A 16,732-nucleotide genomic window follows, 5' to 3' on the forward strand; every position below is an offset into this window, starting at 1 on the left:
GAAAAACAAAACAAAACCGAACAACCTCAATGTTTGGAGCCAAATAGCACCATTGCGGTTCAATAATGATCCAGGGTCACTGACACTTTTCTGGACCAAAACAATTAAAAGTTTAAAATCCAAAAGTACTCATTTATGTACATCTTTTTGAATAACCGTTAATGAAAGGAAGACCAACAACAGCTGATTACATCTAGGTTTCGATAGGTAAATTGTTTAATCTACTAAATGTCCTTAAAAATTAGGTATAAGGTGACCAACAGTACGAGTTGTGACCAACGCTCTACAGATGGGGGAACTTGGAAAAAAATGTTAGTTTGATGCAATGGATCTCTTCACTTAAACAAAAAGGGACAAATCATCACTTAAGTTTGGATTGCAATCTTCAGATGATTACTAGAGTATCTCCATAACGACCCATTGTATTTGAGACGTTGAGGATCCACTCGTAAAAAGGGGTTTCCTATTGTCATCAAAGCTCTCAAGTTATTTTCCGTCCTTGAGCATTGTATGGAGGAATGAATGGACACTTGAGCGGCAGGATGCAGATTAAAGCCTCATCTCGAACACTCTGTGATGGAGAGTCTTCGAGCTGTATCAGACTGCCAGCCTCACCGTGCTGACGCGACCTCTGACCTCCCTGTGGAAGGGCGTGAGCACAAAAGACAATTTCCCCACGGCGATCAATAAAGCATCACATTACCACCCTCTAAATGGGAAATGCTGTAATGTGTCATCATTTGTGTCATCAATCATTCTGTTGGAGGAAGAGTGTGCGCTTTTTATTATCCCGCGAGACCCTGAATCTGTATTGATTCTGAGTCTTAAGAGTTATTTTCAGCGTCACTTTTCTTTGTTATTGTACTTTATTTTATTTTCAATTTAAGTTTCTTCGTTTTTGGGTATTTCTTAATCTCTCTCTCAACTCTTTTTGTATTCTGTTTAAGGATAATTTTATTATTTGTATTTCTTCATTTATTGATTTAGACTTTATTTTTTTTGTATATTAGTAGTTTTTTTTGTATCTCTAAGTCTTATGAGGCATCTCCTTTTAAAAATGCTTTATTGGTTTGACATCTGTTTATAGGTTTTTTTCTTTCCGTTTTCTAAATGTTCTTCTTCAAATTTCTTCTACGTCAATCTTCCATGTTTTTTTGTATCTTTTTTTAGTAACCAAAACTTTTTGTTTCTCTCTTTTTTTTCCTTCTGTTTTTCTTTCTGTTTGCCAGTCTATAATAAAATGTTCCATTGAATAGCTAGCCACTTGAAAGGTAAATAATGCAAAACAACCGTCTCGGTTTGTTTGGGGCTCAGCGTCTTGCTCTAGGACACGTGGACAGTAGGAGCTGATGATCATACAATCATTGATTAAATACTGACTGATTAAATATTGAGTCACAGTGCTCCAAATACAACCTTAAATATCATCGGAACACATTTTTCAAATTCTTTGTCAGATAAAATGCTTGAAGGGTTTCCAACAAAGTGAATTCCATGTTGCTTATTTGTTTCCATGACCTGTTTTCCACTCTTTTGTACACAAACAGGCTTTGGCCTCAATTCCTTAAATATGCCATGTGTTTGTTCTCATGTTTTTATTCCCATCACTCTGTGGCGAGCCAAGTGACAAACTCATTCAATTAAAAAACATTTAATAATAAATGTTATGTGAAATGAATAAAAACTGTCACTGAAGAGACTACCGAATAAACTCGATGGGAAATTCTGATAAAATCAAACGAAGTGAGTTATCGCAGATTTCTGGGCGGGGTTTAGGAAGGCCCGGCAAACTGCAACAAGAAATGTAACCAAAACAAGGGAGGGACCGGGGTCTGGGTCTCCTGAAGACTGAACAGATGCATGAGTGGTGCAGTCGGGACGTCCTGTTGTGGGCCCAGAAGTGAGCGTTGCAAGGGCTCCCTCGACAAAAAGCAATGGGTTGCAGAAAATGATCTTTGTGGCAAACACGTCTATGATACTTACATGTTTTATTTAGCAGGATCATTTCTATATATTAACACCAATCTGCACAGAATTACGCTGCTAAAAAAACCACAGCACGTTCATCTGACTTCACGTCACCACCGCTAAGCTAAAGACGGCTATTGTTTGGCGTGATGACGTTCAGAAGTCCAATTTGGTCACTTGTTAGCAACTGCTGTTTTTAAGACACATAGACAATACAAGTTTGACAGACTTTTTTTCAGGCATCTTACTAAAAAGATGTTAAAAAAACAGTTTACTTCCAAATGAAGGAACCATGTAGGGTGAAATGCTGATTCGTATGGGTTTTACGACTCATTCCTGCACTAACGGCTCTATAGGACTTAAACTAAGCTTTAAGATGGTACCTAAAAAAATAACTAAAAGGACTTTAAAACCATAGGAAACGAATTCCCCAACTACACCAATGAAAAAAAAACACTAAGCTTTTCTTCCTCTCTGCAGAAAACCCATTAAATCCATCTGAAAGACTTGGTGTGAATGCATGTCATGAGAGAAAGGGGGGATAGAGACACAAATCCTGGCAGAGAAAGTGGAGGAAAATCCCACTAGAGTTGAGAAAAAACCCACAAAACTGAGCATCTGTCCTCCTGTCGCAGGTGATTATTCTGGCCGACAGGAGAAGTGCCGCCTCATCATTATGGAGTGAATCCACCGCCACGTGCCAGAAAAAATAGACAAAAAAATCGGGTGCATTTGACCCGGGTGGCGGAGGAGAACGGTTGGTGTTGCATCAGACACGAGCAAACACTCTGCATCCATCTGGCCTTCGTTCAATCCAGCATCTGCTGTTTACATTCAGGATTATTCACCGGTTTGAGCGGCTGAGCAAACTCAATTAAATATGGATTTATGTACTTTAGGGGTTGTTTATCAGGCGAGCGCCGGTGGTTGACATTACAGGTAAGAATATTAACAAGAGTACATAGTAAATATCTGATGAAATTCAGAAGTGTTGATAGGCAGGAAAATACCTCGTAATGCTAACAGCTGTAGTCTCTGTTTACTCAACAAACATCAGAGATGTTTAATATGCTTGATATCAGATCTGATGCTAAAGTGAAAAACACAATGAGATGTAAAAAGGGGATTTGTTAATCAAAGGGAACTCTATTAATAAAACACATTAAAGACTGTTTACAAGTGCATTAGATTGTACAAGTGTACCTAATAAAGTGACAAAGTGTTTATCAGATTTCAGTGGCGAACCGTGTCTATCACAACTGGACCTTCTGTAGACACACACACCCCCCCCCCCCCCCCCCCCTCTGCGGCATTATAATGTCCGTCTTTTCACTGAATTGTCGTCTTGAAAAGGGTACTCACAACAATTCCGCAACAACTTCATCTTCACCTGTTGCACTTGTCATTTCAACGTTAAAAACAATAAAACGGCATGAATTGCTTCGTCGCATTCATCTAGATCGTCTGTCTCGAGCCAGTTAACTAGCGGGCCTTCTAGAGTACCCTGGAACCGAGGGAAACTCTGAAAGAATACGCCCATTGGCTACAAATCAATATATGGTTGGTATGGTATGATTGGTTGATCAAACTGTCAGTCCAAACGTACGCTCTCATTCAGTGCAACGGCCAGGGCATTCGATCAAGGATGCCGAATACCTTGGTTGAAGGATATTCTACCCAGAGACCCAGAACAAGATCTGATTGGTTGCTTTCTTTTCTAACACAAAACCACTGAAATGCGTAGTGCATGGTCCGAGAAGGACAAACAAAAAAAAAAGAGAGAAGCTACGCTTTGCTCCCACAATGCAGTTCGGCGAATCGTGACGTCACCCCATTCAAAGTGAATGGGCAGAAGCGTTGAAGCGGCAACGCACGCCGCCGTGTGTAGGGGCCGTAAGGGGCGGGACATCTCTAAGCGGTTGACCAATCACAACAGAGCCAGCCAGCTAACCAATCAGAGCAGACTGGGCTCTGGTTTCAGACAGAGGGTGAAAAAAGGTGCAGCAGCAGAGGCAGTATGAGAGCTTTTTGAAGATTAAAGCACAGAGAGGTGTCATAATAGGGCCCCTTTAATAAGGACGTCCTATCATAGATTGATTAGACGGTTTTAAGTCAAAGTCAAAAACAACGAGCGGACAATATTTCTTTTCTATTGCAGCAGCAGATTATGGTAAAACTGCATTCGTTTAATCCATCAGTTGGTCTATAAATGTCAGAAACTCTTGCAAGAACAGGCCAAAACAAGACTTCCGAACCAAAATATTCAGAAAGCCAACGATTTTCAATTTACAACGACATCAAAACTTCACATTGGAGAAACCGGAACCACAGAATTTATGAGATTTGTTATTGATAATCTAAACCCCTGTAAACCTTCCGTCCTCACCTAATCAACTATTGCACAAATCTTTTCAGCATTAAATTATGTTTTATAAGAGGCTGATATTGCCTTCAGCATTAAAACCACACACACACACATTCACACACTAGCACACTGTTAAAGGTCACCAGTCAATAACACTAAGTGCTGTGATTTCCTTTCAGCCTCACCACTTCCACAAACTTCTCCTCTTTGACCCGAGTCTTGATGTTTCCAAGAGTGACTTCAGCACCTCTAAGAAACAGCGTGAAGCTTTTTTCCTGTACATAGACAGTGATTATATCATCAAATACGGATTGAAGAGCTTTTCCAGTCGAGGAAAAGTGAGAAAGTTGAGACCTGTAGATGCATCTCTTGGTCATTTGAGGCCAGGATGTTTTGCTAACACACACCTGAATAAACAGCTGTGATGATACGTTGAAATACTTGTAAAAACTAGGGTCAACGTTAATGCTCGACATTAAGCAGTAAATCTTAAAAACGCAAATGAATCACATTTCAAAGTTTGACCACAACTGCCTTCAATAATTGCACTGCGGATCTTTACCATGAATGTCAGAAAACTGTCAGACTTCGTACCAATAATTAAGAAATCATCAAAACTAAGATGAGATGGTATTCGAAAGAAAAAAACCCTCTGATTTCTGTCACCAGTTTGTTATGCATTTCTTTATTCCAATACCACCCCTGTATTTGTTATATCGCTTATATTATTTTTGTATGCAACGCGATTAAAAGTTTAGATTGCCGAGTAAACACACTGGATGAAACCTGGCTGATGCATCCACTTTAGTACACAAACATGGCGTCCACCTACCTTTTTCCCAGGGTGCTGAGCGGCGTGCTGAGGCTGAGTGGAGCTCTCGCAGGATTGCGGTTTCGCCCGGTGAGTTTGGTGGCGGACGGTTCCTTCTTTGGGGTCAGGGGCACGCGGGCGGGGCTGGGGCAGGGCTTGATGTTCAGGTCCTTCAGGACGTCGTAGTTGATCTTGGAGGAGATCTTCTTCTGCTCCAGCATCTTCCCGATGGCCTCGTCTGCGGTGCTGGCTGAGATCGGAGGGTGCTTTCTCTTTGGTCCTTTGGGCTGTCGGGATTTGAAGAAAAACCAAAGAACACATCAGCTGCTGTGAAAGAAGAACCGTTATCATAATGACAAAACATCTAATTGGAGCTAAGAAGCCAAATTTCATTTTTATTGAGTAACAGTCTTCTGGCCAAACGTGGAGGGGAGGGGTGCTGTACTGCAGTTTAAATAAATATATTAATTATTTTATTTTGTATTATTTTAATTTTAAATGTTTATATACATATTTATTTATTATTTAATATTTTTATTTAATTCCAAAAAACGAGCAACTGACACAAAATTTGATTTTCCTCCGGGACATATCAAGTATTCTCATTCTGATTTCAAGGCAACTGGATATATAAAATAAATTGGATGGAGAAAAAAAAGATCATTCATTATATTATGACACAATATTTTTCAAGCAGAATAAAAATCTTATATAATTGAATCTGTTTAAAAAGTCCTTTTCCTCCCCAGCTAAAAGATGGATACCAATTCTAAACAATCTCCCACTCTGTCCACAGTTAACCCCTTTACTATGGTAATAACAGAAACATCCACCATCCAGCTAAATTCTGCCTCGCTCGATATTGTTTTCACGACCACTCATTGAAACACATCGTAAATTCAAGAGGAAGGCCTTGCAGTTGATCCAACTTCAACTTATTCACTCCAATTCCACTCTGCAGACCCGGGTCGAAGGTTATCTCGAAATATATTGTCTTTTTATTAGACCAATTAGGTCGCAGATGGGAAAAGGCTCAACAGAGGAACATCATCTGCAGGCAGCCGAACACATTTCAGTAATCAGCCATTTATCTCAATTAGGGCCGCAGATTGGGGTTATCACCCAGCTTCAGTTATTCCTCATCCACCTTCACCTCGCTGCAAACTCTGCCTACAGATCAGCTCTCTTTACTGGAAACATAAACTTTTAAACACATTTCACGCAACAATGACACGGTGTCTTCCTTCAGCCATTCGACCCCCACAACAGCAGTTAATCAGCTCAGGTTGTTCAGTGTTGGAACCCACGAAAGGAAGCTCACTTTGTCACACGTGAACCAAAAACGAGAATGTACTTCATTTTATTCATTTATTCACTCATTTGTCAGAGAAATGACAGCGTGCTGCTGGTTGGATCAGCGCTGTCAGGAGGCTGCATGTCCCATTAGATCTCTGCTCCTCTGCTAGTTAAAACCAGCGAACAGATGTTGGGTCTAACAAAGGGCCTGTGCCAAAAACCAGTAATGGGATATGAGAGGGAGCCAGCTTGATGAGACGGACTGCCAGTCTGTCTGTGTTTAGTCTGTCTGATGCTCCGTCTGTCTCACTCTGCATCTGTCCCCCTGTCTGTTTACCTGACTGTACAGGTGTCCATTTGAACTTCTGGAGAGACCACCTCCTAACATCAGATTTTAGAGCGGTGCAGTTTCATGATTAACATGTATTTGTGTTTCCAGCTTTTTTTGTTTGTTTTCAGGTGTTTTCAGGTATTTTCTGTTGATTAGTTTGACTTTTCTTTTACCCTTTTTTCTTGTTTTTCAAGTCATTTTCTGTTTAAGTTTTTACGATTTTTCAAACGTTTATTGAACGTTTTTCATTGTTTGAATAAGGGCCGTTTTTCATTGTTTGAATAAGGGATGATTTTTTTTTGTTATTAGCATTGCACTGGTTCTTGCCACAAAAAGCAGATGCACATTGGATTTTGGAATATTGCGGAAAATAATATCTGTGGCAAGCACACATTTATGATACCTACACGTTTTGTTCGGCAGGATAATCCCCACATACAGCTAGCAATGGGGGGTCTCAAAGCTCCAAGCAATAAACACTGCACAAATCCTCTGTGGTGTCCATGTTTTTTCCATATAATGACTAATATCTCACAAACTGTAGTCTGAAATAGTCGGGGATCGACACCTGAAGGTGGACAGGCTCAGCCACTACATACTGGACACTAAAACATTTGATTGTTCATCACGACACACCATCGCTCTGCCTCGAATCAGCTTCCTGTCTGTGTCGCGCTCCGACAAACTTCCTTCCTTATCTCAAAGTTTTTAAAAGTCTGAATGCTGTTACCTTCCTTTCTTTGTAGATCCCCAGCGCCTTCTCCTTCGCTATCTTTGCCTCCTTCTCTGAAAGCAGAAGTAAGAAACAGTCTGAATACACAAACTCAGAGATAACAACATCAACACGACACAGAGGGAAACGCCGTGAGTTCAGCTGCAGATTTAGAATGAAATACTGAGAGGACGGGACATTTTGGGACGATTGTGGTGCTTTGGACAAGAAACAAAAATACCTTTCTGCTCTTTGAGGTAGTCCGAGTTGTCCGCCATCCACAGCGCCGTCTTCACTTTAATTTCAGTGTCACTGAGCAGGTACTGCAGAGAGGAGAGGGAGCGTCAGAAGAGTTCAAGTGGGACATTTGTTGTTGTGTATTAGGTCAAATCTCCTAATCTGAGTCGGAGATATCAGCCTGAGGGACATAGTGCTCAAAGGCAGCTCAACAGCAATGTCCAGAAATCAAGAGCAGAATACTAAAGATAATATACTCATGTTGTTGCAAGGCGTTTCAGGCAGTTTTCTATCAAACTCCATGCATTAGGATTAGGATGCATGTACTCAAGGAGGAGAGGCTTCTCACAGCTGGAGATAAACATGAACGACGTACTCGACTGAGCTGTAACATCAGCTAGGTTAGATATCTACAGATTTTGTATCTACAAAAAAATGCACAGTAACACACAGGTTGATATTTATTTTTCCTTTTTGTAGGTTTGTCCCGCTACATTTTTATTAGATTCGATTTCTATCATTAACCGATTTCACTTTGCTCCATTTTGTGAATCACTTTCTCACATGGCTTTTTAAACGAGTGTTTTAAAAAGAGGAATCTTTCTTTTAAAATATCAGATTTTGGAAATGTCCCTTCTAAAAGTAATAAATAATACATTCTTCTCAAGGTACTCCGAAAGATTCGTCTCTGCACTCTGACCACATTTATAACCATACCTCACAACAAATCTGTTACATTTTAGTGATAACCTGCTAGTAAACAGACTAACATGATGAATTCAGCACACTAAGAGCTCCACACACTGACAAATGGGATTGTTATTAATACTTTTAAAGCGTCTTAATGAAAGGGAGTTTAGATAAACAGTGGAAGGGGGATTCCTGGATGTTGCATTTGAGGAACTTGTGTTTCCTTCAGTGTTGCTCTCTCATTAAGCAGCAGCTTCTCACCAGCTCTATCTCCGTGTCATCTATCCCACTCAGGTCCAGTTCCCCGCTCTCAGCATCACCATCTGTCACAGACAAAATCAGAACGGACACACTTAGGACATTTGCTGTAATGCACATTTTCACGGCAGCTTCCCCGTCCCAGAGGGGGAGAAACAGGAAACAGCAGCTGGTTAGAGAAAAACATGCAACTCCAACATCCTGCTGCATCTCTTCCTCGTTGGAGCATCTTCCATCGAGGGTTAATCAGCAAATAAAAACGCACTGTGACTTCCGATAAGACGTTAATAGGCTTAACTCGCGTTAAAGCCGGTCTACCTTCAACACACTTTCTTTTCAATTACGATACGCTCCCTAGATTGCAGCGCGCTTTATTTGGAAACAGGGGGAGGCTGAAATGGCAATTTGCATTTGTCACGCTGCGACGCCCCGGCTGCCGCTTCTACCTGCGCCTCTTTGCGATGGCGCTGATTGTAAGAGAGGAACAACAGCTTTTCTAATGTGTTGATAAAAGAAAGAGCTATTTGAAATCCCCATGTGTGCACACAGTTCAATTTTGGAAGAGAAATGTTCAAAGAAAATGTGATTGACTTTGATAAAGGAAACAAAAATTAAGGGAGCTTTGACTGAAGGAGAAAAGCCATCAGTAGACATTTATAAGCTTTCACTCCAAAAGATCCGACGCTTTGATTAGCAGTTTTGGAACAAAGTGCAACTCTTTCCCGGCTGCCTGCCGACATCAGATGGAGAGAAAGGTTTTAAAGAGACGCAGGTTTACAGGACTCGTTTAGCTCCTGTCAGCTTTCTGCCTTTGACTCGTTCACAGGGGCCCTCCTTCCTCCAGCTCAAACTCCCAGAAGCTTCAAAGACGCGGCACCTGAGAGCAGCTTTCCCCGTTTAATTAGGATACAGGTGCACCGGGGGGGGGGGGGGGGGTGAAGTAACCAAGTGCTGTACTTGTACTTTACTTGAGTATTTACATTTTTTGCTACCCAGCTAAAATTCAGAGGTAAATCGTGTACTTTTACTCCTCTACATTTATTGAATACCTTTAGTTACTTTACAGAATTGGATTATTAATGTGAAACATAATCAATATTTAAATAAGACTTTAGTTACACCTGTAGTCAATTCACCTGCGGTATACAGAGTCATTCAAACTAGCTGCACCTTTACCATCTTTCAACACATGAATAATTATTCTCAGAACATATGATATATTATTCTGAAATGGCTCAATCTGCGTAATAGTACTTTTGGTACTTTGATGTTTCCAATTCTTTTGTACTTTTACCTGAGTAACATTTTGAATGCAGGACTTTTACTTTTAGAGAAAGAGGAGAAGGTGAGGAAGGAGGAGGGGGGGGGGGGGGGGGAGATAATCTAGTCAGGGTTAAGTTAGCAGATTGCAGCTTCCTTAAAGAAGAAGCCGCTGCAGAGGGAAGAGACAGGTCAGCCGCTATCTGTCGGGCGCAGCCCTCTAAGAGCTTCCTCTGCGTGAAGTGTGGGGGAGAGATAAGATGGAGACAAGCCCGGGGAGAGATTGGCAGCTGCGGGAGGCAGAGAGGCAGCGAGACTAAGAGCTGATAACACCCGTCCAACCCCAGAGAGGGAGGAGGAAGGGAGCAATTACCGAGTTATTATTCAGCCCGGCTTTGATATATCTACTCGGGCTAATTTGATCAAATGCATAAAAATTGTTCTTGGTGAGCGTGCAGAAGAATGTGCAGACCTGAGGATCAGAGTCTTATATTGGCAGTCAAAGGTGGAGGTAGACGGGAAGGTAGAGTTGAGTTATGAGATTGGAGGAGTTATCTAATTCTTTGTTGGTGTTTTTTTTGCATTCTGCACTTTGGGGCGTATAAAATAGATTTGGAAAAGCTCAATTTCTTGGGAGATGCAAGTTGGCTTTGCTTATTGAAGACAGAGGAGAAAAAAACATGCAGAAAAACGTTTGGAATCTGTGCAAGTATGTTTTCAACTGGTTTTAGCAAGCCATCATTTCAATCATACTGTTCCACTTGTTCAACTAAATGTCTCGAAACCAGGGTTGTCCAAACTACGGCCCGGAAGCCATTTTGAATCGTCCCTTAGCAAATTCAAAAAGTATAATGATCAGAAAAAAGCCCAATAACTTATTTAAATAACAAGCTTGAAATATACCCCTTCCTATTTCCTCTCATGATAAGCAATCTAAGGCTTCTGTTCTAAGGAATGAGCGGCTAACTAAATAAATGAAACCCTATGGAAAGCTGTGATGTAGGCTGTTGCATCAAGCATTATTTACTTACATTTGATTGATTTTGCTAACTTATAACTTCACTTATGAGAAAAATAAACCTAACTTCTAGTGAGTGGCACAGCCCTTTGAATATGTTTCTGTATGTGGCCCTCGGTGAACAACGTTTTAACACCCCTGCTCTAAACTGAACACATTTTCACTTAAAAAGGGGCCCTATTATGCTAATTTTGGAGAGAAACTCAGGGATGTTAACCCCTGCAGACCGTTTACATAAAAAACTATTCAAAGACACTATAGGAAAGGTAAAGTATACATAAAGTATAATAGGTCCTCTTTAAACTAATAATAATGAAGGATTTTCAAATGTGATTTAATCCTCAATGTTTTTTATGAAATAACTAAACTAGCCATTTTCTTGTCATTCATTGTTCTTGTTCATGACCAATTTCTCTCCCTGAAGAAACAATATTTGAAGAGACGAGAAAGAAAATGAAATATATTTCGATTCCATCTGAAGGCCTGTCGAGAGATTTCTTTGTAAATTCATCAATAGAAACAGCTACAGGCTTATCACACTTGGCATCACTCTGAATAAGAAGAAGTGGATTACAACATCTCATTACCAGGATATAAAGTGCAAAGAAATCTGCGGAACCCAGACCGAAGCTCCCTGATGACCTTGTGTTTGCAGAGAAACTACTTTTCCTCTTTCTGTCCACACTGACAGCAGCGCGAGGTATTTCGGCTGCAACTCAGGAACTCACAGCTCCAGGTCTGACTGCATATCAATACAGAAAAAAGTAGTTTTTCTTGTCTTCCAACAGCAACTCTCTCTGGGACAAACCTCCAACCCCATGACCGAGGGAAGAGAAGAGTGATGGGAAAAAATGCACTATGGGAGTTAAATCTTTCAAAAGAAGGAGAGAGGAAAGATGGAGGACAAATATGGGAAAGGTTGTGAGCTTAAATTATCATTCCGAGATCTGGAGTTTAAATCATGAATATTCATCCATCGTACTGAATTTGAACATCTGAAATGAGTCATTCTTACTCGGCACTTAAAGGGCCAGTTCTTCAAAATTACAAAATAATCTGTGATCTGTAGCGGTGTCTTTTAATGCAGTTTAGTTTTTGTTCATTTAGGACCACAGTTAAAATATTGAGTATTATTCTAACCTGTCATTAAGTTTATCACACTATTAGGGCCCCTACACACAGCGGGGTGCGTTGCCGCTTCTGCCCATTCACTTTGAATGGGGTGACGTCACGATTCGCCGAACTGCATTGTGGGAGCAAAGCGTAGCTTCTCTCGCGGTGCTCGCTGCAAAAGTAGAGCAATGTTCTACTTTTGCCGCCTCGACGGAGGTGTCAACCAATCGAATCATATGCCAGTGCAAGCTCTAGCGAATCAAACCGCGTGCTTGTGTGTCTGGGGCGGGAGATTCATGTGATTGGTTGTTGGTCGAGTTTCAGCCCCCCCCCCCCCCCCGGCAAGCGACAACGCACGCCGCCGTGTGTAGGAGCCGTTAATGCCAGCTAATATATGTAATCCGCACCTAGCCACATTTAGCAAAAGGAGGAAGATGACCTCTGGTTTCAGACAGAGGGTGAAAAGAGGTGCTGCAGCACAGGAAGTATGAGGGAAATAAAGAGCTCTTTGAACATTAAAGCATGGAGACATGTCACTGTGTTGACAATGTTGTGGTATTTTTATTATTGCTTTTAGGATGTCTATCACCATATGGCAAAGGGACTATCGATGAAAACTAGCCTTTTGGCTAATCCTTGTTTTAAATAAATCATTTCAATTCCCTTCAGAGACACTAAGTGCAAATATGAAACTTTAAAAAAATAAGCACAATAGGGCCCCTTTAAAAACCTTCACAATGTGGTGAAATGACCAATAAGATGAACATTTTCTGTCCTAGAATCGAATCTCCGCCGTGTTTACTCATCCCTGTTTGTCAGTCCACCTCTGCCAGCATTTGATCAACATCTTAAGATAAAGATTGAAGAGATAGAAACAGTATTAATCTAAAAAATTGCAACTTTTTCAGAATAAAACACACAACAGAGCAATACACGATAAAGAGTATAGGAAGTAATACATTCGCCAATGTCTTATCATTTACTGCAATTTCACAGAGTAATAACAGTTTTAGCATCTGCCGTCATTTGCTCACATTGGCCGATTCAGCCCCCGCAGTCTAAAAACATGCAAAGTTCAATTTCTTTTGGCGAGTACTGTCGGTCTGAAGATTAATCCAGGAAGAGACCATGGACAGCGCAGCAGCGTTTTGATCCATCTGTAAGGAAAGCATAGCTGGCGTACCCTGAAGGTGTTAACTCTATCACCCTGTTCTGTCCTGCTCCTCAGAGACAAGTAACCTGACCCCAGATTTACCTCCCTACCCCTCCCCTACCGCTGCAGAAATACCCTTAAAAATCCCCTCCCGTCTCCCACACATCGCAGGCCTGTCTGATGTGGTCAGGAAAATCAGATGCTTCACTGCAGAGGCTCTCTGATACCAAAGAAGAAAACACAAAGAAACAGAGAAAATGTGCCCCGCAGGAATAGTGGGCTAACAGGTGAAGGAGACGGCTTTTTGAAGGGGGCGAGGAGGGGGGGGGAGAACAAGATATATAAGGGGGAGGGGAAAGAGGGAGGGAGAGCTGACAGGTGAGAGATTGAGCCCAACAGAGAAAGTAAGAGATACAGAGATATTAAAGGATAAGGCCGCTGGTGCTTTTTATTTTCCTTGGTGTCGGGAAATCCAAGGTAAAGACCAAAACTAACAATGTGTTCAACTCTCAATACTTCCTGACTTCCTGTCTGAAGCTCTTTGTTTCTAAGCTCGATGGTTCCTACAGTAATGAAAATGTAAAATCCCATAAATATATTGTTTTATTTCTTTAAAAAAAATGCTTAAACAGCATATGACTGTGGTTTTGTTATCCAACGTCAGCGACAAGTGAAACGAAAGTAGAGCTGTACATTTGTATTTAAATGGTGTCACAGTTTGATAAATCTGTCTATAACAAGTATGTAGTAAGTAACAAGTCTATGACAAGTAGAAAAAAAAACTAACGTTCATCAGTTTATCTGAGCTTAAGGTATAGTAAACACTTCAGATCATTTGCTTCCTTTACGATTGTTAGAAGGTCACTTGTTAGTAGAAAGACTGAAAGCTTAAGATAAAAAGGTTAGATAAGAGATTTGCCAGCTTTTGTTGGAGCTTTGTTCGGCTAATGGGTGTGTTTTTTTTTTAAATAGTTTTCTGACAGCAATTGAGCTATATGGCATTTAGGAATAACATATACTGTATCAGCCTTTGGAAACATACAACACTTCGTTCAGTAGATACATTAAAAGTTGGTTTTGGTCTTTTTGTGGGACATCTGAAAAGTGGCTTCTTCTGGACATTCATTAATTTCTCTCAATAATGTCGCACTCTTTTTCGATGAAGGTGACTTTTGGGGAGAAGTTTGAAGGTTGTAAGTCTAAATCACTTTGTCGGCTAACAAGACGACAGCTTTTGCTCTTTTCATGAGACTTGTTGACGATGACAAAAAACACAATATCGCCAGCGTGTCCTTTAAGAGACAGGAAGACAAATGGAGAAACTGCACAAATAAAAAGGCCAAAGAGAACGTGCCAGAAACAGCAGCAGAGTAGGGGTGAAAGAATGAGAAAAGTAGGCAGAGGAAGACAAAGAGAGGCTGAGCGGGGAAAGATTAACGGAGAAAGAATGATGTAGGTAGGAGATTGAGAGACAAAGAGACTGATGGAGAAACCCAGCAGGAGGTGAGACATGGAGGAATGAGCGGAGAGCAGCTGAGAGACAAAGGAGAGGTAAGACTTTGAGAGAAAGAAGCTAAGACAAAAAGATGGAAGAGGGAGAAAAGAGGAGGCTCTCTGATCTCCTTCTAATCCTGTGTTTCATTCGGGGATCTAACGAGAAGACAGACAGAACGGGGAAACCGAGAGAGGGAAAAAAAAAAAAATGGAGAAAAGTCATGCTGGCTAAATTAAAAGGAACCATCAGTCTGCTGACTCCTCCACAGCTCCACACTCAATCCCCTTTCCAGAAAAACAAAGAGTGTGTGTGTGTGTGTGTGTGTGTGTGTGTGTGTGTGTGTGTGTGTGTGTGTGTGTGTGTGTGTGTGTGTGTGTGTGTGTGAGATCTGCAGGATGAATGAGGCTGTGTAGCAGGATCACCCGTCATCCACACTTCAAAAGGGAGCCCACATTATCCAGACTCACAGCTCTTGATGTCAGCAACAATCCTGATCCTCTCCTACAAACCTGAAACCATCCCCACCCCCCACTCTCCCCTCTCCCCTCCACCTGCAGGGAGCTCTGCCACAGGGAGGAGAGGGAGACATGAAGGGAGACATTTCAATTTGTCAGGATTCAGGCTTTCAGATGGGACGGTGACGGCTGAAGGTGAAGTGAAATCAACTGCTGCGAAGAGATATAATGATGGATAGTGTGTAGAGGTATTGCCTGGCTGGCACTCTACAAAATGCTGGCTTTCCAACACACACTTTTGAGAAAGGAGTATAGATGACAAATGTCTAAAAAAGGCCCGATGCTTTCTGGGGTTTTCCCTTAGACAGGTTTGCAGTAGAGCAGGGTATATGCAGGAATCCTGAAGTCCAATGGAATCCCTTTCAAGACCTTTTTTAAGACCTTTTTTAAGACCCTTTCCATACATTTTAAGACCTCATCCCCACTTGGAGTTCTAACCAGTTACCTTGGCGACACACTTTACCTCACATTGACTATATACAGTATTGATTGTCCTTCCTCCTTATCTTCCAACCATTTGGACGCAGACTTGCATTTCCCCATAACGATGTTGTTTAACAACCGGCGTAAACAGACCTTCGCGCGCCATCAAGCAGTGAGCTTGCGATGTCCTGTTCAGATGACGTCAAATCCAACGGGATGCCATAAATAAACTACACAGAATCACACTACACACCTACGCAATGATTACATTTAGGCAGACTGTAGAACACAACCTCTTTGGACAATTGATATACTTTAAGCTACAAAATGTAATACCTTGGAAAATGCCGTTTAATAGTTTTTGATAGTCTTAATTTTCGCTAAATTGATTTATCAACTTTTAATACTTTTTTAAGACCCTGCGGACACCCTGTAGAGGCACAAAATGCAAATATGAACCTGAAAATGAGCACATGTCCTCTGTAAAACTCACTTGTGTTCTACAAACATGGCTATGAAAGTGAAATGAAAGCAGAGCTGAGAAATTATTATTTTAATCATGCCTCATTTAGGATGAATCTGTTTGTAAAAGGTAAAAAAACACAACAAATGTTTGTCTCAGGTTATCCGAGTTTAAGGTAGGGCTGCTCAATTAATCGTATTTTGAATCGCAATTACGATTATGGCTTGCAACGATTACGAAAACAAAGTAATCTTAAAACGATTTTATTTTTAAATTATTATAAAAAAAAAATCTTTATTTTTTTTAATTGGTTTTTCAGTTGAATTATACTTAAAGTTCAGGGTAATCAACTTTTAAAAACATACTGTTAAAAAAAATTCTCCAATAAATTGATGTTTTCAAAGTAAATGGATAATCGTTTTTAATAATCGTGATATCAATTATTGACCTTTGCCATAATCGAGCAGCCCTAGTTTAAGGGTGTAGTCAACATTTCAGAAAACATGACAATTTGCTTTTGTTAAGATTGTTATATGATAAGATTATAATCAGTCTCACATCTAAGTGAGGAGCTGAGAGTGGTGGTGTTTAGCTTAGCTTAGCATTAAGAGTGGATTAAGAGTG

At 40.8% G+C, this 16,732-nt stretch overlaps 1 protein-coding gene across 1 annotated transcript in view; it reads right to left on the reverse strand.

Moving 5' to 3' along the window:
• The window catches only part of brf1a (BRF1 general transcription factor IIIB subunit a), a 117,838-nt gene that overhangs the window by 49,348 nt on the left and 51,758 nt on the right, over nt 1-16,732 (reverse strand). The window contains exons 13-16 of the mRNA XM_079692686.1: nt 8,672-8,733; nt 7,725-7,806; nt 7,502-7,557; nt 5,166-5,431 (exon numbers count right to left, since the gene is read on the reverse strand). Coding sequence (XP_079548812.1) covers nt 5,166-5,431; nt 7,502-7,557; nt 7,725-7,806; nt 8,672-8,733 — 466 coding nt within the window. The remainder of the gene's footprint in view (nt 1-5,165; nt 5,432-7,501; nt 7,558-7,724; nt 7,807-8,671; nt 8,734-16,732) is intronic.

The sequence above is a fragment of the Notothenia rossii genome (assembly GCF_949606895.1).
Source record: "Notothenia rossii genome assembly, chromosome: 7".
NCBI classification, from domain to species: domain Eukaryota; kingdom Metazoa; phylum Chordata; class Actinopteri; order Perciformes; family Nototheniidae; genus Notothenia; species Notothenia rossii.